General features: G+C 39.8%; 1 protein-coding gene and 1 long non-coding RNA gene across 2 annotated transcripts; both read left to right on the top strand.

The window, feature by feature from the left end:
- Positions 1 to 14,047: 14,047 nt before the first annotated feature.
- Positions 14,048 to 17,483, top strand: CUNH2orf69 (chromosome unknown C2orf69 homolog). Its single transcript, XM_061456485.1, has 2 exons — positions 14,048 to 14,431; positions 15,691 to 17,483. The coding sequence occupies exons 1-2, from the start codon at positions 14,105 to 14,107 to the stop codon at positions 16,528 to 16,530; spliced, it is 1,167 nt and encodes a 388-aa protein (XP_061312469.1). The 5' UTR covers positions 14,048 to 14,104; the 3' UTR covers positions 16,531 to 17,483.
- Positions 17,484 to 19,185: 1,702 nt separating this feature from the next.
- LOC133270915 (uncharacterized) lies at positions 19,186 to 21,640 on the top strand. The gene is made up of 2 exons (XR_009743960.1): positions 19,186 to 20,325; positions 21,221 to 21,640. It is a non-coding gene; the product is annotated as an uncharacterized LOC133270915 (long non-coding RNA).
- Positions 21,641 to 22,653: the final 1,013 nt, after the last annotated feature.

The following is a 22,653-nucleotide window of genomic DNA, read 5'->3' as shown; positions in this document are numbered from 1 at the left end:
TACACATTGATTTAAAAATATACCTCTAGATTTCAGGCTGGTGTTATGTTAATGGTGAATGAAATAGAGAAAGTCTTGTAAGGAGTGGCTGAGGGAACTGGAGTTGTTTAGCCTGGTGAAAACAAGGCTCAGGGGAGAACTTGTTGCTCTCTACAATAACCTGAAAGGAGGCTGTAGGGAGGTAGTTGTCTTTTCTCCCAAGTAACAAGAGATAGAACAAGAGGAAATAGCCTGAAGTTGCTCCAGGGGAGTTTTAGATTGGATATTAGGAAAATTTTTTCACCAAAAGGGTTGTCAAGCATTAGAACAGGCTGCCCAGGGAAGTGGTTAAGGCACTATCCCTGGAGATACTTAAAAGATGTGTGGATATGGTATTTAGCAATGTGGTTTAGCGGTGGACTTGGCAATGTTAGGTTAATGGTTGGACTGGATGATCTGAAAGGCCTTTTCCAACCTAAATGATTATATGATCATCTGTTCAGAAACAGGAACATGAGAAGTTATCGTGCAGGTCACAGTAGTGAAGACAGGACTCCATAATTCTGATCTCTGCTCTAACGCTCAGCCTGGTCAATCATACTGAGTCTCATAAAGAAACCAAACATACCTGTATGCAGTCTGCAAATAAATCAATTCATTTTAGGTAAGCATTCAACACAAAAGTCTCCCCTAGTATTTTTCTTATTCATAAAGGAATCGTACAAAGCTTCAAGTTTCCCTGGCAATTCTGCCATTTAAAAACAACAAGCAAAAAATGGGACACACACCCCCCCCCTGCCCCCAGTGCAAACCATACAGCCAGTGATCCTCAGAGTTAAAGGTCTACAGTTAGCCAATAGTGATGTAAACTCCTTATGCCAGATTGTTAAAGTACAGAAGATAGCAGAAATGCTCATAATCAAGATCTGATGTTTGCTTTTTCCTCTGGACACAAACACAGTATTTGTGTTTGAGCACTGGCAGTAACAACTGTGAACTATGCTATTAATATCTGATTTAAAAATGCTTGTGGCAGGATCCTGTCTGGAGGAACAAAAAAAAAAAAGTATTCAGACAAAACAACAGTTAGAAGTGCATTAAAAAAAATTAACAGCAGTGATTACAGAAGAAAACCATGTATTCTTCTCTCAGGAAGTTATTGACATATAACTTCTCTTAAGATAGATCCAAACACTGCCATTCTCAACTAAAATCCAAGTTTCTGAGAAGATGTATTTTTAAAGTATATGCAAATCCTTGTTTTATTTAAAGGGAGAAAAATAGCTCAGTACCATTTTTGCTTATTTTCCCTGAACATCTTTAGGTTAAATAAATGGATATTAAACAGACTAAGAAGTCCAGCTGCATTAAGGGCTTAATTTATTAACTTGGGCTTAAGAATTTACACTTTAAAATAGATCATAGAATTAGGGCTTCTGAATTTCAGTCAGGGATGCAATGAAAATTGCTGGCAGTTTAGAGCAGCAATTCACACCAAAATTACATGAGGCATCCATTTGCTAAACAGTCTCCTAAAATGATCTCTGGCTCCAAATCAACATCTGGAGGTGCATCCTTTTCACTGACTATCCATCGAATTTAGCTGCCTATTATAAGTGGCTAAAGTAGGACAATATTAATTTGTTTCTTTGACTGTTCCTACTGAGACATTCTGTAGTGTTTGCTAATGCTATGTAAAACCAGCCCTAGCAATTAGTCATTTTGGTTGTTGTGTTTGGTTTTTTTTTGGCAAGATATGCATATAGAAACATTCTGATGATTGTTGCTACAAATTTTTAAGGACATAGTCAACACAGCCAAACCAAAGACCTGGGGAGACCCATGATCCAGGTAGGCAGAAAATACCCATCCTGTCATCTTTTTGCTGTGTGTGGGTTTCTGGCAAGCACTTCTGGAAAAGCATCCTGCCCAAATTTGGCTGTTGTTATCAGCCACATGCCTTCCACTGTTAGATTTACCAAAAATTCACAAGATGGCATCAAATTCCCCTTGAAAAGCAACTGCTCTATTGGAAGTGTAATCAATTAAGGTGGGTTTTGTGGGCTTTTTTTCTGTTTGTGTTTTTTAAGGTTTTGTTTGGTTGGTTCCAACAGGATTACAGAATTTTAGCTTGAATGACTGTCCAGGTATTTTCAACCTCCCTGCAGGTGTAAGACCTAAACCAGAACTATCCTATGGAATCCACTCCTGCAGTATTAAAATTTACTGGTAGAACTTCACTCACAGTGAAGCTGTAACTCAAATTTAAAACAGGTCCTTATAAAAGGACTGTTCTGTTGTCTTTGCTCCTTGCTTTCATTTATAACATTTTGGAATCCTAAACTTGAAACCTATTTTACAAACTGACAAGTTTCTTACTGCCCTACTGTAAATACAGCCTGTATGAATTTTCTTGCCCTTTCTTTAGTTATTCAATTTTGTGAAAAGTTTACTTTGTTTGTAATGGAATGAAAGAAAATTATCTGCCTTCAGGTTCCTTTGCAGACCTGACATATTAAAACACAGCAGTTTAATAGATATTTATTGAATACTTCAGATCTAGAAATAAGGAACATTACTGATTTTTGCTTGCCCATTATCTGAAGTTCTGATGAAAATTAAATCTCTTCCAGACCAAAAATTTGCTTATTATTATATTGGAATGTAAGAACATTTTGTATTTATTTAAGGCATTTGATACTGTCTCCCACAGCATCCTCATAGATAAGCGAAGGAAGTGGGGGCTTGATGATCAGGTAGTGAGGTGGATCAAGAACTGGTTGGAAGGAAGAAGGCAGAGAGTTGTGGTCAATGGGGCAGAATCTAGCGGGAGGTCTGTGACTAGTGCAGTCCCTCAGGTGCTGGTGCTGGGACCAGTGCTGTTTAATATTTTCATCAACAACCTGGATGAGGGAACTGAATGTAGCCTCAGCAAGTTTGCTGATGACACTAAGCTGGGAGGAGTGGCTGATACACCAGAAGGCTGTGTTGACATTCAGCGAGACCTGGACAGGCTGGAGAGTTGAGCAGAGAGGAACTTGATGAAATTCAACAAGGACAAGTGTAGAGTCTTGCATCCGGGGAAGAACAACCCCATGTACCAGTACAGGCTGGGGCCTGACCTGCTGGACAGTAGTGAAGGGGAAAGGGACCTGGGGGTCCTGGTGGATGACCATGAGCCAGCAATGTGCCCTCCTCCCCCTCTACTCTGCCTTGGTGAGGCCGCATCTGGAATATTGTGTCCAGTTCTGGGCCCCTCAGTTCAAGAAGGACAGGGAACTGCTGGAGAGAGTCCAGCACAGAGCCACAAAGATGATTAAGGGAGTGGAACATCTCCCATATGAGGGGAGGCTGAGGGAGCTGGGACTCTTTAGCTTGGAGAAGAGAGACTGAGGGGTGACCTCATCAATGTTTACAAATATGTAAAGGGTGAGTGTCAGGATGATGCAGCTAGTTTTTTTCAGTGATGTCCAGTGACAGGACACAGGGCAATGGGTGTAAACTGGAGCATAGGAGGTTCCATGTGAACATCAGGAAAAATTTCTTTACTGTGAGAGTGACAGAGCACTGGAACAGGTTGCCCAGGGGGGTTGTGGAGTCTCCTACATTGGAGATATTCAAGGCCCGCCTGGACAAGTTCCTGTGTGATGTACTCTAGGTTACCCTGCTCTTGCAGGAGGGTTGGACTAGATGATCTTTTGAGGTCCCTTCCAACCCTTAGGATTCTGTGATTCTGTATGATTTTTAAGTGGTGTCTTCTCTATTTGGGAGAAGGCATATCCATTTTCCATAAAGCATTCAGGATGAAGTTATGAATTAACAGATTTGCATAGAAATTTAAATAAAACCAAAACCAACAGCAATGGTTTAGCCAAAATTCTCTGCATATTTGTACATAACCATTGGGAAAATAACTTAAATACTTAGAGAAACTTCTCTTTCAATGTTTTCTTTTCAGGAGCTGCTGGCTAAGAATATAATGATAAATGCCAGCCCTAAACAATAGCATTCAATTCTAAGCAGATTTACTTGTAAAGCAGAGAGTGATGCCTGCCTGCTCTCATACAAAACACATTGAAAAATCCATTTCTTTTCCATAATGGCTCAGTAGATATTACATGAGTTATTTCTCATATAACTCAGACCATGTTCTCACTTCATCCCTACAAACCAAGACTTTTAAAGTCTCTCATGTACTTTTTAATGGCTGTCAACATAATCTGTTTAGATTTTACTGCAAAGTCAAACCCTAATTTGTTTAATTTAATTATGAAGACCAATGGACCTCATCACTTGTTCTCCCTGTCTGAATAAGGACCTTACAAAAGGAATTAGAATTCTTTCAGCAAGCATGCTCAAAACCTCACTGAACTGAGTGGGAGTTACTCCATAGACTAATTGACTTCACCTTAGGCTGAGAGAGAGCATTGCTGACAACACTGAATTTGTACACTTTATTGCTAGAAAAGCGTTACAGTTCCTACCTCCTTGACCTTATCGTTGGGAAGACAGAAGTGCTAAATCAGGTTAAAATACCAGCAAATTAAAATCCTTCCTTGAAAAGCAACCTCCTTTGAATAAGACTTTATTTACTGGCCTGCCCAAGAAACACTCTAATTCCTACAACAAAGTCAGATGCTAAGCTACATTAGAAGAGGGGGATAGGAAAACCAAACTAACATAGGTCAAAAAAAAGGAAGGAATAACAAGGATAAAAGAATTAAATTTCTTTATTTTACAGTAAATAACTTCTAGATTTAACTGTGTACACCTATTTAAGCAAACATATATATATCAGAACAGTAATGAGCCAAACTCAATGCCAAAATGGTACAATTGTTCCACTGATGCTTCAACACCATTTCAGTAATCAAGTCTAACTTTTAGCAGACACCAGAGTGTCTTAACTCAGAGATTACTTGTCTCAGGATTAAAGACTTTCAACAGATGAAGATGCTGGAAATAATATCTGACTTATGCTAAAGTTATTTTAACTCCTTTAAAACTATTGCTTTGCAAAATGGTGCTCTTAGCTTTAGCTATTTGGATAATGAGTTCGGTGACTTTTTGTAGAAGGAAAGGTCTACTCGCTCCACGAAAGAGGAATTTTAATTCCAACGTAAGACTGAGATAATGCAGAGTTTGCAAAGTACAAGGAAAGGGCAAAGAAACACTTTAAGTTAAGACAATGGATTCTGCATGAATCCACATTTAGAAAACACATCAATAACATGGATTTTTTTCCTCTAAACTGATCTCAGGTAAGAATTTTTAAAGAGATCTACAAAGTCTCACAAATCTTTGAGAAGTGCTTATGCTAAGAAAGCCTGTATCATACTAAAAAAGTTACTCAAAAAATCTTTAGAGGGAAACAGATCCTTTTCAGAACACAACATTTTATGCTGTTTGGCATTGAACAAAACACAATAACAGCTTATTTTACTCAGGCACTGAATGTTTGGATGTTCACATATTGCTTTATTATTGATATCACGTTAGTGCATGTCAAATACCAAAACAATGCCATTTAGAGAAAAAAAGGCAAGTCTTATTTAGCTATCAAACAGAAGAACTTGGAAAGCAACTTTGAGTTGGTATGAAAAAACAACAAGTGATCTGCAAATCTCAAGTACTTCAGCAAGGAGAAATTAACAGTAAGGGCTAAAGTTTTAAACTGCCTCCATAACGAAAGCATTCCCTGCAATTAGAAACCTTCATTCCACAGATTTGTTTTGTGCCATTTTAATATTTGACCTAATTACAAAAGTACATGCATCCAAGGACAGTTATGTCACTGTCCTGCATGTGTCTACTTTAATGCAAGAAAAAGCGTTCTGGCTGTTTTTATATAGAAGGACTGTTTTGATGATGACACTGTAAGGACTGTCGTAAAATACCAGTCTATTGAACATTGAAATAATGCTTATAAAGCATTAAAACTTTTTTCTTTGAGAAGTTTCTAACTTCATGAAAGTATCGCTCTGAGACAATCCTACTACTTTTAGTGTGAGGCATCCCTGCCCATGTCAGGGGGGTTGGAACTAGATGATCTTAAGGTCCTTTCCAACCCTAACTATTCTATGATTCTACTAGGATGCAAGCATTCTTATACTTACATTTCCTAAGTAAAATTCTTGTTGGACTAATATTACCTGATACAGCAGTGTCTTTTTAGTAGATGACTGTCCTTGCACACCACTAGTACCATTTAAAGCCTACATAGGAGTTAGATAGGTACCTTCTGTTGGTAGATGTGCAAATCTCACCATTCATGCAACCATTTTTAATGCAGTTTAATGTTATCATTAAGTAGTATCCACTTTGATTGAAACCCATGTGTTTAACACTTCTTACCAAATTATCTTAGGAAGGACTCCTAACTCACGAGTTACCCAGTAAATCTCTAGGCAGGTCTCCAAATCAATGGGCAATGTCAATGGTGTCCAAGAAAGGTGAGAGAAAAGTAAACCTGTCGCCAGTAAGTTCAAATTCACTCTAGAACCAGTGGTACATGCAATAGCAAAGCTCTGCAAATGCAAAAAGTAAAAACCACTGGCAGATGTATCAGACAATTGGGAAACAAGACCCATCTTTCTTCCAGACAGATGAATTCTTCTGGTACAAGGGTTAAAAGGGGTTTACGAACATAAAAAAAACCAAACATTCTTACCTAAAATATCAACACAAGTTGCTTTGATTAAAAGAGACTGTTACAGGCATAATCTGGAGATGTATTTAGCATTGCTACACAACTACATTTCTGCCCTAGGGGAAGATACAAATTCAAGATTTCAAGTATGCAGCAAATAGCAAAAATATCAATTCTCCATATCACACAAGCGTATATATAATTTTCTGACTGAAATCAGTTAAAGACAAGTCCTCTGAGAAAGCTGAACAGAAGCATGTGCTTAAATACTTCAAATTATAATGATTTAAGTTATCAGAGATTCCTTTATTTGCAGTATCTATATTACACGTGCTGAAATCTTTCAGGTCTATTTGCAGATAAAAGGGATCTTCCCCATCCATGTTATGCACAGGGTTATTTGCATTAAGAGGAATGAAGAATAGCCTATAGAAGCCCGATTCTGTAAATTCACACATGTCGCCTGTTGGTTATTTTCCATTGTCCTTAAGTAGTGGAGAATATTACAGGAAGATGAAGAATCTGTATCCACTGGAAGTCACACAGCTGAATGTGTCCCTCATTTCATATAACAGTATTCCACTTGCATAATACTTTTCTAGATCAGCATCCCATAGAAAAATGGCCTAGTGCAATGTCCAGCGCTCTTGCAGTGCTCCACCTAAGAAAACACTGTTCTCTGACAAATAACTCAAGTTTCAAATTTCCTATTTGTGTAATGTATCATGCAAACGTACCACTTTTCCAAAGAAAAACTAGAGCAGAGGATATGGCATAAATGCCAGAAACCCATGGTGCAAAGATATTGTCTGAGGCCAAATTCTGACCTCATTTTTGTGCATGCATCAAAGTTAATACATGGGATGGCAGAAATTAGTCTCATGCTGAATACATTGCAGTACCCATCCACAAAGCCAGAAAATTCTAAAACAAAGAATGCATGAGAGGGGAAATTGAGATCCAAGCACACAGGAGCTAAAATGTCATTATTTCACTGCCAGAAAAGCCTCAGACTGCAGAAATAGTTAGGGGGCTGAGCTTTGGTCCACTTTTTAAGCAAGAAAATCCCCCTCTATTTCACTTCCTGGGCCACTATGTGTTCTTTTAAATCCTATAAATAGATTTTCCAATTTATATTGATTTATACCAGACAGCATAGAGCTTCCTTAAGACACAAATTTTTTTCTTGTATGCTTAAACAAGCTACAAAGCACAGAAACCTTGCTGTCATTTGATTATGTGTTCCATGAACAGCAGAGCTACCAAAGCTTTTTTATGGACTCGTGTCCTTTGTTCTTAATTTTTCTACTAAAGTAATTTCAGCACTATATCCACCATGTCCTCCATGAACTGGACCAAGACAGAGGCAGCACATACCAGCTCCAGTATGCAGAGCCAACACATACTTAATTTTTAGCCTATTGCTTTCAAACTCGCTGTTCAAAGGCTGAATTCTCCCCAGCTTCCCTTCAATGGGGGCATTCCTTTGGGTCATCCTAATTTATTCATTCAGCAGCTTTCCCAGTACTCCCAGATTATTTATTCTGCAACTCCTACTCTTCATTTAAAGTGTCTAATAGGGCCATTGGAAAGGACTGACAGGTAGACAGACTGCATGATTAAACAAAACCAATTTCCGCACCAAAACAGCACAAGGGAAAAGTGTTTTAAACAGTAGCAGTAGTTCTGTGATTCTGAATTCCTTATACACCTGATTTTTTTCAGCAATAAAAAAAAAAGAGAAATGAGATCACATATCCTGTTATTTTAGTAGCTTCTCCACACAGCTGACAGAAGAACATGGATTTATTTTTCATGCTGAAAAGCTTTTATTCTCACTTTAACACAACTCAGTAAATTGATGAGAGAGTAATTTATTCTCCCCTATGCTTTCCTGAATATCCATACACACACAAAAGATGGATGCTGGCAGCCAGAGCTGTCAGTAGGAATTTCAGCAGAAGTAAATTGTTTAGTACTTATAATGGAGCATAATAGCTGTAATTTCATTTGAACTGTTGCCACTAATAAGCTAATAAAACTACAAGTCAAGACCCAGCCATTCATCACTCTGTAGCCGCTGGGAATTTCTCTGTGCATGCTTCACCACAGAGACAGGTAACTCAGTACTTTAAGTGTTACTATACCTGAGAGAATGATGAGCCAGGCCTGGCACTTACTCTGAATAGTGAATGACACAACTGCATATCAACTGCAAAGGAGTTTCCTATCAGTATTTAACAGGTGTTTTCACAGCTATTCCAATCCTTTGCCAAAATGCAAACTACTAAGTTGAATGCATATGCAGCAGAAAACTGTTTAAAAGGGAATTCAAATATAAAATGTAATACACAGATATGGAAATACATATATATGCACATTGTACATTAGTTGGGCAGGAAGCATGCTTTTCTGAAGATCACTGAAGTACCATGAAACACTACAGTTACTACCTGTGAACAGACAGAAAGTCATATATATTAGATACTTGGCTAAAGATATTAATGTCGCAGCACCAGACAGTTGTTCTTCACATAGAATTTTGATGAAGTATCTATCAAAATGCTCTAATTTAAACTGTATGATTAAAAAAAACCCTACAACATATTTTCTTAGTCTGAGAAAATACATATAACCAGAATTATATTTTGTGTTGTTTGAACATGCTTTGAATGAAAGCACAGGGTTAGCATAGCAGATATGAAGGCAACAAAACATATCTGATTCCAGAAAAAAGTGCTTTGATTGCAATAAAGATTACTTTTGCAGTAATCTTTTTCTACTTCGAAACTGAAGACATAGTTGCCTCTCATAGATGAAACTAATGACTCTGCAGGCAGCCACAAAAGTCTATATGGGATCTCAGAGAGACTGGTTTGGTGAACAAGGCAGTAGTTCTCTCCAGAGGAATTAATTTTGATATGCATGTCTTTCATCACTGCTCATCAACCATGATACACATTCATTTTGCCAAGCTCCAAAGATGTATGGATAGATTTCTGCAGAATCATGAAAAAACACTATGCACTTTACCTCCCAGTCCAACCTATAATAGCAACAAAAGTGAGCAGTGACCTGCATAGTGCAGGCATGCAGGACAGGCTAGTAACCCAGTGCTTGGGCTCATTACTGAAAATAGAATGGAGGAACGAGACATCACAGACAACAGGACAAATGGGAAGGCTAACAGAGGCCCCTCAAAGTAGAGTGTCTCATGCCTACATTGGTTAATATTTGTAAGGATTGATTCACTCAAGTTTATTGAATCCACTTACATTTTGCACTAGCCACATGACAAAGACCAGAGGCAAACTCAGAGCAGTCACTGTACCATTAAAATTTATAGTATGGAACATTTCTTGTGTCTTCCTGAAAGTAGGAACAGGTTGATGCTTTCCATTTTAAGTGGAAAAAACGTGTTACATACACTGTTACTTCCTACAACCAAAAGAGCCCATTTGATTATTTTGTGTGTATCTGAATTCTGGCTGAGATACCGACTAATTTTCATGCTCTCCCATAATGCTCATGTAACATTTGGGATGAAGATGGAAGCCTGTATGCCACCTTATATATTTGCTTTATCTGGTAACAGTTGCACGATGAACACATTGTATAAAGGTTTCTGGGCAGAAGCACCTGCATCACCTTTGGTTACCACAAATAACTATTACTAGAATGTTAATAATGGCTGCAAACCTTTCTGGACAAGCTAATCTCTCATCTGCAAAAACTAGACAAGGGAAATATAGGCAACAAGGAAAAAAGCACAGATAATTTTTTTTTCATGCTACTGATAGTAATTAACATTTCTCAAAAATAATTACTAAAATGTAAGCTCTCATTCTCGTAACCACTCCTCTTCAACGAATCCTTACTACTCTGTCACATCTCATTAATCATGAAAGAGCTCTGCCTGTGTAAGCAAACCTTAGCAATTAAGGTCCAAGCAACCAGACTTTCAGAGCACAGGCATTATAATGTTCTACACTTTGGTGAGCAATCTTTTGAAATTACCTGCTTCATTTGAAAGAAGCAAACCACTTATGTTCTTTCTTATGCTTATATATTAGCAGGTCTCACCTAGTATTTTTTTTAACACAGTACCTATTAGGAAACAGAAGTAACAAAGTTTCATTACCTTCTAATTAAAAGTTACAGTGTCAGCATGGACCAGAATGGCTCAAAATTGGAATAAGAAAATCCACCTGCATGAACTGAAATAAACAGTTGTATGAGTGAGCTAGAGATTTTTTCCTTAATAGTGTTGCTTCATTAGCAGAGGCATTGTGAAAGTTTCCATTAAGATTATAGCTTTAGGGCATGCTCACCAAGAAAAATTTAGAAAACACTCTATAACCATACCCCAGAAACACAAACCAAAAGGAAAATAAGGGTTTGCTTTGAGGAAATTCCAAAGTGAACACCTAAGTATTTCTAGCTGTCCACACACACACAGTAAGCTGCACTCCCACCAAATGCACATACCTCACAAGGTTTTAGGAACCTTAAGCCTTTTTTCCTACATGCATCTTCCTTCTTTACAGAGCTACCCTAGCTCCAGCGCAGCCCCACCTTCCTGCAGGCAAGGCTGCACCACAGTCTATACAGAAACAAGGATAAAATAGGGTTCCACAGTTGCAAGCGTTTACTTGCTATCTTTGTGATCTACCTTTGCTACTCCTCCTCCAAATAGTCAAGCTAAGTAGTTTTCTAAGTACCTGACAGCAATTTGGATCTTCACAGTTTGATTTCTAATACATGCAGTTAACATGTTAAAAAACTCCTTTTTTTTTTTTTTCAGAAGAATCAAACTACAGATTTACGTGCCTAAGTTTTGGAGCTAATACAGGCATCCATTTTTACCTTTTTTTTCCCCTCAAACATAGCCTGAAACTTCACAAGGGTGTTGTAACTTCTTATACCTGACTTATTCTGTGGCTTTTCTAAGTGGGTATTTGAAATCTGTTATCCTGGTGGCTGTGTGAACACAATAAACATTCATATTTCCTACATGATGTACAGGAAAGCGAAAGTGATAAATAAACAAGACACAACATGCAATGTGCCCTTGTAGCTAAGAAGGCCATGTTAGAACAGTCCAGCACTATTTTCAACAAAACACCTTTCTTCCCATAAGGGTGACTGATCACTTAACAGGATATTCAAAAGCTAGCTAGACACAGTCCTGAATAACCTGCTCTAGCTGACCCTGTTTTGAGCAGGTCGGTTGATTGACCATGGCCAGAGGCATCTTTCAGCCTCAGACATGCCATGGTTCTAAATTGCTCAGTTTTAAACTCCTGGGAGCACAGTCAGGAATTCACAGAGGAATTCCAGTTCCAATTCAGCACTAACTCCACTATAAATCAGGCTCTCAAGACATGAAAGTGGTTATAATCTGATGGCTCTTCTGATAGATTTTTCAAACCATGCTACACAGCACCATCTTCTGGTGACCAAAAGTTAACCATGGCAAGCATAATTTCCAAGCAAGAAATAGTAATGTTAAGTTTTAAAAGAAGATATTTAAAATAAGCAACTTCTATAAGAAGTCACCATTTTTTTTTTATTAACCCACTATCCCTAGAAACACACAAAGTGAAAAAATATCCTTTAAAATGTCTTACACTTTTGATGAAGAGGACCAGGCATCAACCTTGCACACATTTCTGCAAATAAAAAACCCAAAAATACACATTTTTTATACAATAAACAATGAAACCTCAACGCACACATTGTTCTTCTGAGCTTGCATATGAACCCTTGATTACAAAGTGCAAGTCTGCTTTCTGGAAGAGCTTTTGGATAAGCTTTGGAATACGGGAAGTAAGAACTGTTGCACTTGTTCTGGCATAAGCCCAAACCCATACCCATGAAATATACAAGTGTGCTGAGTAGACCATGAACACCCCCTTGCTCAAACTGAGTTTACATGAGCAGGCCTCACACAACTGCACAGGCTAGAGTTATTACTTGGAAAATAAGCCACTCTAAGTACTCTTAAGTCCTGCTTGCTGCTAGCTTGCTACACTAGCAAATAGACTTAACAGCATCCTATTTCCTTTTCATTTATTGAATTTTCCAGCCAGAAGAAACCAGTCAATATTTTGATGCAAGTTACGCAATTATGCAATCACTGTTCAATTAACTTTGCTTTCTTGCACAACTGACTCAACTAGCAACAGGCAGACTTGGTATCCAGTAGTTTCGTAGGTTTGCATGCAAGCATTTTTAACAAGGCTAAGAAAACAGAACAAAGGAATGAATACATGAAATAGGAAAACTGTAGACCAACCAGGAATACTTAGGAATAAAGAAAAGGCTGTTTCCTTGCTTTGTTTACCATGTAAAGTGCAGTTTCTCACAACAGTATACATAAAAGCTTTTATTCCAATGTAGTAGCACTAGTATAGCCAAAGCACAGTAAGCATATAGGATTTTGGCTGGTTGTTGGTTTGGGGCTTTTTAATACAACCAACATTTGAGAAATAAATCATAGAATAGAATCACAGAATAGTCTGAGTTGGAAAAGACCTTCAAACATCAACTACTTCAGCAAGCAGGGACATTTTCAACCAGACAAGGTTGCCCAGAACCACATCCAGCCTAGCCTCGGATGCCTCCAGGGATGGCACATCCACCACCTCTGGGCAACCTGTGCCAGTATTTTACCACCCTCATTGTAAAGAATTTCTTCCTCATGCCCAGCCTTAATCTTCTCTTTTTTAGTTTAAATCATCATCCCTTGTCCTATTGCAACAGGCCCTGCTGAAATCTCATTCTTACAGACTTCTTTTAAGTACTGAAAGGACACAATAAGGTCTCCCTAGAATCTTCTCCTGACTAAACAACCCCAACTCTCTCAGCCTTTTGTCATGGAACTGCTCCAACACTCTGCCCATTTCAGTGGCCCTTCTCTGTTAAGATTCACCAGCCTAGCACTATTTCCAATACAAGGCAGCACAGGCAGGACACCAGCTGGACACCACCACCTCAACTTTGTTTCCACGGGGGCAGGGTGAGGCTGAGGGGCCGGCAGCTGTACAAGCTCACCTGGGGCACCACATAACTTGAGAACTGAGGAGCCTCATAGCTCCCAGGAACAAGTCCACACCTGAGCCCATCTGATGGAGCGCTGGTGCCCAAACCAACCGTGGCACAGGGCTTGAGAAGGTTTTCAGAAGCACCCGAGGACCCCAAAGCGCGGACACTACCCCGCCCGCGCTGCCGCTACCTCACGGCTTCCTGCTTCCCGCCGCGCTCCTTTTAAAGGCTTCGGTGACGTCATGGCCGAAACGAGCGCCAGTTAGACGCGCCGTTGCTCCGCCCCCGGTGGGTCTTTGGGGGTGGTGCCGATAGATGGAGGCCAGGCGGGGAGGGGGTGGGGGGTGGTAGTGCGCAGGCGCACAGCGGAGCGTGGTCGGGCCGCGGGCGGGCGGGCGGCAGCCGGCGGGGTGTGGGGCGGGCACTCAGATGAGCAGGCGCTGCCCGCCGGCCGCGGCCTCGTTGCTGCGGGGGCTAGTCGGCCCCGCTGTTCTCTGCCTGGGCAGGAGCATGAGTCTCTGCGGGGCGCCGGCCGCCTGCGCCGCGGGGCCTGCGGGTGCTGGTGGTGGTGGCAGTGGCGGCAGCGGCGCGGGGTTCTCCTCAGCGCGGCTGAGCCCGCCGTGGCTGAGGCTGCCTCAGGTGCCGGGCGCGGAGCCGCACCGGGCTAACGAGTTGCTGCTGCTGCTGCCGCTGGCCCCGCGCGGCTCGGCCCCGCCGCAACAGCATCACGTTGTCTACTTCCCGGGAGACGTGCAGGTACGGCAGGGAGGGCTGCGGGCGGTAAGCGATGGCGGGCGGGAGCGGAGAAGCGGCGCTGCTGGGGATCCCGCGGCGGGTAGTCAGAGGCTTCCCTAGGGAAGCATCTCTGGGCGCTCGCTGCTCGTTACCGTTGGGTAAATGTAGCGGAAATGAGCCGTTCTTGAAGCCTGAAACGCATCAGCAATTGGAGGGGAGTCGTCTTCTATGGTATTGCTTGAGATTGACATTTCTGGCGATGATGGCGGTATCTGAAAAGGTGTCAAAGAGCATCAGAGGAAAGACAAATCCTAAAATGGCAAGTTCTTCTCATCAGGTTTAGCACGTCGTCTCTGTGCAGGCGTACAAACATCCCAGGCACCATCCTGCGGTATTTCATGGGCGCTGTTGCTTCCTCAGTGTGTCCTGAAGGCACGTGTTGTCTCTGAGTTGACAAGTAGGAGACTCTGAAGTGCTGTCACTAAGCATGTGGTTGACCTCTGTAACATACATACTTTGGAGAGTCAGCTCATCTCACAAGTCATTACTGCTCAAAAGCAGGGGTTAGTGCCTTTTTGTTCTAGGGAAAAACCTTTCCTTTTCAGTAAGGTAAATGTGCAAAACTTAGTAGTAGATTTTCATTTTAAGGCTTGGGGTGGCCTAAGAAAACCTTTCTGATTTTCATTCCTGGGTATGGCTTTATTCCTTAAGAAAATAAATCAATTGGTATTCTCTGCCATTATGAATACAGAGGTGAGGATCATTCATAATCTGGGAGTTAATTTCTTTCCATTTATGCCCCATATGGATGTGAACAGTAAAGATTCCCTATAGATGAATAAGAGGATTTTTTTTTTTTAATGTATATAAAAGATAGAAACTTTTTGCAAAGTTTTAAGTCTATTGTTTGTTAAGATAATCAGTGCTCAGGAAGAGCTAATACAGCAAAATTATGTATTCTATGTCACAATAAGCTGAATAATACTTTAATCTTCTCTTGGAGTGAAGTAAACAAAAATAATGAATACCTCCATGTGCTCATTTTTATTGCATTAATATTGGGGTGTTAAAAATACATGCTAATAAATATTAAAGTAGAATAAGTAAATCTAAGTATGACAGTTTCTTTAATGTGTTTCTTAGTCTGGAAGCGTAGCAAGCGAGCTCCTCTCTAATGCACATTTCTCTGTTAGTTGCAGTCCTTTCTTATGCATGTAAGTACACTGGACAGAGCTGAAGTATTTTCACAGTGTAGTAACATCTTGTATTCACTTTTTCAGAACTATCATGACGTCATGTCTTGCCACCCAGAAAACTTTCAGTGGGAGCACTGGAGTTTTGAAAACGTTGCGACCATACTTGCCCGACGGTTCCCTAATAGCTTCATTTGGGTTGTAAAATGTTCTCGAATGCACCTGCACAAATTCAGTTGTTATGACAACTTCGTGGTGAGCAACATGTTTGGAGCACCAGAGCACAGCACAGACTTTGGAGCTTTCAAGCATCTCCATGCATTGCTAGTTAATGCATTCAGACTCTCTCAGAATATTCTGCTGTCCCAGAAAAGCATGCATGGTGTCAGCAAGGATGCAAAAATAGCTGCTTGTAAATCACAGCCGCAGTCTGTTCCTACAACAAATGGTGGCTCATCCACGGGAAGAGAGAAAGATTGTGAATGCTCTAATAATTCTGCTATGAACTTCATTGTACCATCTGCTGTAGGTGCAGCATCATTTACTTTGATTGGCTTCAGTAAAGGTTGTGTGGTTTTGAACCAGCTACTTTATGAGCTGAAGGAAGCTAAAAAAGACAAGAATACAGATGCCTTCTTAAAAAACATAAAAGCAATTTACTGGTTGGATGGTGGTCACTCGGGAGGAAGCAATACTTGGGTTACTTACCCTGAAGTGCTGAAAGAACTTGCGGAGACAGGAGTTGAAGTTCATGCTCATGTTACGCCATACCAAGTGTTTGACACAATGAGGTCATGGATTGGGAGAGAGCACGAGAAATTTGTACAGATACTTGAAGGATTTGGTGTAGAAGTAAATGATCAACTACATTTTGCTGATGATGATCCCTCCTTAGATAACCATTTCAGAGTTCATGAAGTATTTTGAAACTTTATGTATCTGAATAGTGTATTCATTGTAAAAGCACTTTTAACATTGTAAATGTTTTCACCTAGATTTGCAACTTTGTGCAGATGCTTTCTGAAGAGAATATTAGATCAGTCCTGTGTTGCTGATAGATACTATATATAAATTTCAGTAGTTTAAAAGGGAGGTTCGGACCCCATATCTACAACAGATGTTGTCACTTATTCCTAGAAAATATGTTATGAAGAACTATCCTATACATGGTTGGGTTTTTCTGTTAAATGTGAACATTTATTCTGAAGCTATTGGCAAAATTTTTAGTCTTGGATGTCTAATGTTATATACTGCCTTTAACGGTAGTTTGAAGTACTCAAGCCCTTCAAATTTTGGAATACTTCAGTTTAGTATTAGGGTTAAAAGCTTTGCTCTTTGTCAATAACAAATGTGAGGTTAGGTTTTTGGCTTAAGGAAAATTATAATTGTTAGAGCTTGTTAGAATCTTAGTTATATACTTTGGTGAAAACTTATAATTAGTTAATTAAATCTTCCAGTTTTGTAACATTTCTCCTAATTGAAACAAAGTCACAAATATTTACCTCTGGAATAATAGTGCCAATCCGTTTTAATTCCTTATGCGTGCCTTCCCTTTTCTGTTGCTATAAAGCTCCATTAATTCATTGTATTTATGTTCTAGTGATAGTCATGTCACCTGGAGGCTTGAAAATTTTGACGTAGCTATATTAAGTGACCAAGAATGCTGATGAGTGCGTGGCTTATTGCTGTTTCAACATACCTTGCTATTGCTTTGACTAACTTCTCAAAGGACCAGCAGTAATATCTGTATTTTCATGTCAAGAGGTGTCCTTACCCCTGCATTGGACTGATGAGGTTTTCCTTGCTAATGATTGCATTGATGTTGATCTAAATCGAGCTGTAAGAACTTCACATATTGCAAGTCGCATAAAAAAAATTTAGACTGTGTTGACTGTAGCTGTTTCACAATGCCTTGTTTTTTTAAACTATTATCTCCTTTAAATGTACTGCATTAGTTGCTTCTAGAGCCACACAAAAATCTATTTTCAGAGCCTAATTTTCATACAGGAAAAAAATAAACCTCTAATTAAACACAAAGCTGGACTAATCAGATACAAAAGATGCAGTCTATTTCAGGCCCCAAACCTGCATGTTCTTTAGAAAGAATTACTGAAAAATGAACAAATAAACTAGTGGAACTTTTCTACTGTTTTTAAGTAACTTTCCAGTTATCTACAAATAAATTTTATAATAACTCTTAAAGACAGCTGCAGCTATTAACAGTGAACAGCTTAAAATGGTTTTGGATTTGCTGAAAGTGTAGGAATACAAAACACCGTGAAGATTACACAAACTATTGTGGTTCAATTACAAAAAAAGGCATTTTATTCACTTTGCTCCTATGTTTGATGGCTTAGCAACCTCTTCCCCTGCTTCTTGCTTCCTGTGACTCTTGCACTGTGGGAGGAAAGTCCCGAGTCATTTTTCTTCTATTGGCATCATTAAAACTTACAAGGTTCACTGGAGACAGTGTTTTCACAACTCTTGCAGAGGTTGCATGCCTCTTTGTTCTGTATAGGAAATATGGGTGACCTAACAAAGTGTTTTAATGGGAAGCTTACAAATAGCTTGAAATATCTTTAATTATCCACTTATAAAATAAACTTAAAAAAAATAACAACAAACCCCCCAGAACACACCACTGATCTAGCTCCCCTCTCAAACCGACCAGACTAACTTGGGTATGCTAAAACTTGCCCTGTCCAATAACAGTGCAGATCATAGACCAGTTTCTAAACAATTCTGTGCCAGCCAAAACAGCAGGAGTAGGTTGGTGCAAGCTTTTGGAATCAGCTATTAAAATATTGACATTGTCTTCAGAAGTTTCTGGATGTCTGCCCTACGAAAATATTAACCTGTTTGATGGAGGCTGCTTACAATAACTGTTAAATAAGCTCAAGTGGTGTTGTATTAATTTGAAGAATAAGCACTTTGTTGTGAACCTAATCTTGTTGTGAGATCTCATGTTGTGGAGGGAAAACTGACCAGTTGTTTTTCATTCTCTAAACAGTGGTAGTACTCTGTTGGAATGTGCCTCTGTCATTCACTACAAAGCATGCTAATAATAACTTTTGCAAACAATGTAGAAAATAAACTACTTCTGATGGGTGAAACCACTTTGATGTGAATGCAAAGCCATTAAGGAATGTGCAGTTAAATTTCATGGATTAAGCTTTATCAGGTGTTACACAAACCTAGATTAAAAAAAAATCAGATTTGTTAGCTTTTCTTCAAGGAAGAAAAGTGTTTGTGTGGCCAGCGTCTGTAACTCTGCAACAACTTACTGGCATCTTGTGTACTTGGAAAAGCTAGAATGAAGTATCCATGAGTGTGAGCATTTCTATGTTAGGATGAAATGGGTCATAGTCTGTATATCCCTGTTTCTGAATGTTAACTGTAAAGGCAGTTTTTAATAAGCTTAGATGCAAATACCTGAAGTTCAGTGATTCAGTATACAGAGATTTAGTTCAAGACATTTCTGGTTCTGAACAGAATGAGTGACATTACACAGTCCTTCATACAACCTAGTTTGTAATAGCTGGTATTCTTCATACTACATACTTGTTTCTTGTACAACAGACAAGACACTCTTAGATTTTGAGGAAAGCTGAAATGTTTTAAGCTGTACCTGTTAAATTTCTTTAAAACAAGGCTTGATTCTGTGAAATTCTTCAGATTTCTATATAACTTATTTGATTTTATTTTGTGTGCGTCTGAAATACTAGAAATTTTGGTAACCTTCATATCTAGGACTAATTTAATAGCATCTGTGTAAATGCTGCTGCATAAATCAGTATTTGCCTCTAATTCTGAAAGGTGATGAAGGGTCCAAGTCTTAACATATTGCTGAAAGGACCCATCTCTTCTGTCCTCCCATCGCTAACATTCTGCTGCCTCCCTTATGTTAGCACAAGCACTTTATGGTTAGCTTACCATGTTCTACCTTACTAAGTTATTTGTGCTGATGGATATAACTAGCAGGAGTGGTGTGTATTTAAACAGGCATAGAAATTATTTTAAATAAGTCTGCTAAGTCAGTTTGGGAGTTAGAATGTTACAACTGTGGCTATTTACAGCTAAAAGTGGTTGTTCATGATCATGCACTCAGATTTTCCCAATAGGTTCTCTTTGAGCTATTTGCAGAAAGAAAATGCTTGGTTTTTCTTCCCTCTTAGGGTGCTTCATACGATGGTGTCTTTCCTAAGCTAACAGTTCTTTCATCTCTGCAGATAAGTAATATTTGTTGTCTCGTATAGACTGAAAGTTGAAGCACCGAGGTTAAAGTATACCCATCCACTTACCTTGAATGCACATTTAAATTACATGGGGTCTTACCAGTTAATACAAGAAAGTAGTTAAAGAACAGTAAAAATTCTGAGGTGTGTGCTGTGTTGTGAGCCACATTTTTAGGTCAGCAGAGTTCACAAACACGAACTCTGCCTGGCGTCCCTGTGCAATATAAGAGCCCATGTCTCAGACTTGCAATCCAGACAAGAGAGTGCTTCAAATCACCTTTGCAGTTACTTCTTCACACTGTTTTTAATCTTACATTGAAATACAATTCACTTTTGTGTGGATGGTAGATTAAAAAGAAAAGTTTGCTTCTGGTGCTCACAACCTGATGAAAATTTAGACACGTTTAAATACTGCTGATAGAGACCCTAAGACCAAAGTTGGCTTTCTGTTGGTCTTCTTGATCTCTTAATTCTGTTCAGATGAAAGGTAGAACCATAGAATCGTTAGGGTTGGAAAGGACCTCAAGATCATCTAGTTCCAACCACCCTGCTGTGGGCAGGGACACCTTACGCTAAATCATATCACCCAAGGCCTCGTCCAACCTGGTCTTGAACACTGCCAGGGATGGAGCATTCACAACCTCCCTGGGCAACCCATTCCAGTGCCTCACCACCCTAACAGGAAAGAATTTCCACCTTATATCCAATCTAAACTTCCCCTGTTTAAGTTTTAACCCGTTACCCCTTGTCCTATCACTACCGTCTCTAATGAAGAGTCCCTCCCCAGCATCCCTATAGGCCCCCTTCAGATACTGGAAGGCTGCTATGAGGTCTCCAAGCAGCCTTCTCTTCTCCAGGCTGAACAGCCCCAACTTCCTCAGCCTGTCTTCATACGGGAGGTGCTCCAGTCCCCTGATCATCCTTGTGGCCCTTCTCTGGACTTGTTCCAACAGTTCCATGTCCTTTTTATGTTCAGGAGACCAGAACTGCACACAATACTCCAGGGGAGGTCTCACAAGAGCAGAGTAGAGGGGCAGGATCACCTCCTTCGACCTGCTGGTCACGCTCCTTTTGATGCAGCCCAGGATACGGTTGGCTTTCTGGGCTGCAAGCGCACACTGAAGCCAGCTCATGTTCATTTTCTCATCAACCAACACCCCCAAATCCTTCTCTGCAGGGCTGCTCTGAATCTCTTCTCTGCCCAACCTGTAGCTGTGCCTGGGATTGCTCCGACCCAGGTGTAGGACCTTGCACTTGGCATGGTTAAACTTCAGAAGGTTGACATCAGCCACCTCACAAGAGTGTCAAGGTCCCTCTGGATGGCATTCCTTCCCTCCAGGGTATCAAGAACCACACAGCTTGGTGTCATCGGCAAAAAAAAGGTGACTGTTTTTAACTCAAATAAAACAACATGAAGTCATTAAGCCAGTAATGCAAAATCATGTAACACCTATGTGGCAGACAGACACTGCTTCTCCCAGTGCCAGGCATACAGTTCCTAACTAAATTAATTCTATCAGTATTAGCAGCATAATTCACTCCTCCCTCTGACAAAAAAAAACACTTGCACAGGATTAGCTGTTCCACATCACTTCAGAAACCGTGGAAAACTGATTCAGGCAGTCATTTTGCATGTAATGTACTGTGGGTTATAAAGTAGTGATGGCTTTGTTGTTGTTTCCTGCCATTAGGGCTTCATTATATGTTTCTAACTGACTCAAGGAATGCCAAATTCTACTTAACCGAATTACCAGAAAAGCATCTGGCAAAACAAAAGGGAAAAATAAATCATCTGTTTTTTACTTCACGTGTATAAACATCTCATGTACTTGAAAAGGGGCAGAATGCCATCACTCTAAGGTTCAGAATAAATATTCTGTCTTTCATTAAGCTTTCAGAGAGCACTTTGAGTCACAACTGTTAGTTTGCTTTGTTAATCTTGGCACTTCAGAGCTGAGTTGTTTCTAAAGAAAGCTCTGCTGCAAGACACAGAAAACAGTCAAGGGTCATAGCAGTGCTGAAGTGCAAAACAAGGCTCTTTGTCTCTCCCACACCAGTTTACACTCTGAGCAATATTCCTAAGCCTGGGTATCAGATCAATCTATTCCATACCTTACATGCTCTCTGCATAGCCCTGATTCCCCATCATGAGAAATGCATTGATTTTGTGTGACTGAAGTTTTAAGCAATTCGTGCACTGCTTGACAGCTGAAATATGAATGTTTTCACAGCAAAAACTGTCCATAACTATGATCTGTGTTATTATTGCAAGCAATAGCTTCTGAGCTTTTTTGTATGAACACAGCATCGCATGTGGAGTTGCATGTTTTACATGGTTGAGCAGTTCTTTTAATGTTTTCAATCTGCTGTTAAAAATGTTGACTAGGAACAGATCTGGATCTGAACAATTGGAAAGGAAGTAATCCACGCTTGTTTCTCTTGGGAATCGCCACTTAAAAGAGATCATTACTCTCAGGAATTACCACACAGAGAGCTCAGAATCTATCCCCACTCCTAGAGCCTGACCCAGAGGAAAACAAGAAATCTTGTTTTGCACCACAAACTTAGGTAACTGTCAGAACAGATCCAGTATTTCATCCATCCTTCTAGAGCACTGGAATCTTTGGTTATTGAGTGACAGTAACAGAGAATCTCTTGTAAAAGTTACTGTCTCAGAATATCTGTCTTCAACACCTGTGTTGTCTGCATGGAGACATGTAAGTCTCTGGCTTGGAAAGATACATTTTGGTCAGAGGAAATGAATCATGAACCAGGACAAATTCGGCTGAGGCCTCCCTGCCCATAACAGGGGGTT

This window comes from Pezoporus flaviventris, unplaced genomic scaffold, assembly GCF_033815535.1.
Source record: "Pezoporus flaviventris isolate CSIRO_AGI_PZ_B2104156 unplaced genomic scaffold, CSIRO_AGI_Pfla_v1 ptg000001l, whole genome shotgun sequence".
In the NCBI taxonomy this organism is placed as follows: Eukaryota; Metazoa; Chordata; class Aves; order Psittaciformes; family Psittacidae; genus Pezoporus; species Pezoporus flaviventris.
The sequence above is the reverse complement of the archived record's forward strand: the minus strand, read 5'-3'. Positions and strand labels throughout refer to the sequence as shown.

Coding starts and splice junctions, on each gene's coding strand:
- CUNH2orf69 (XM_061456485.1), top strand. CDS start 14,105: ATGAGCAGGCGCTGCCCGCCGGCCGCGGCCTCGTTGCTGCGGGGGCTA. Junction 14,432..15,690: donor ACTTCCCGGGAGACGTGCAG/GTACGGCAGGGA, acceptor TCACTTTTTCAG/AACTATCATGACGTCATGTC.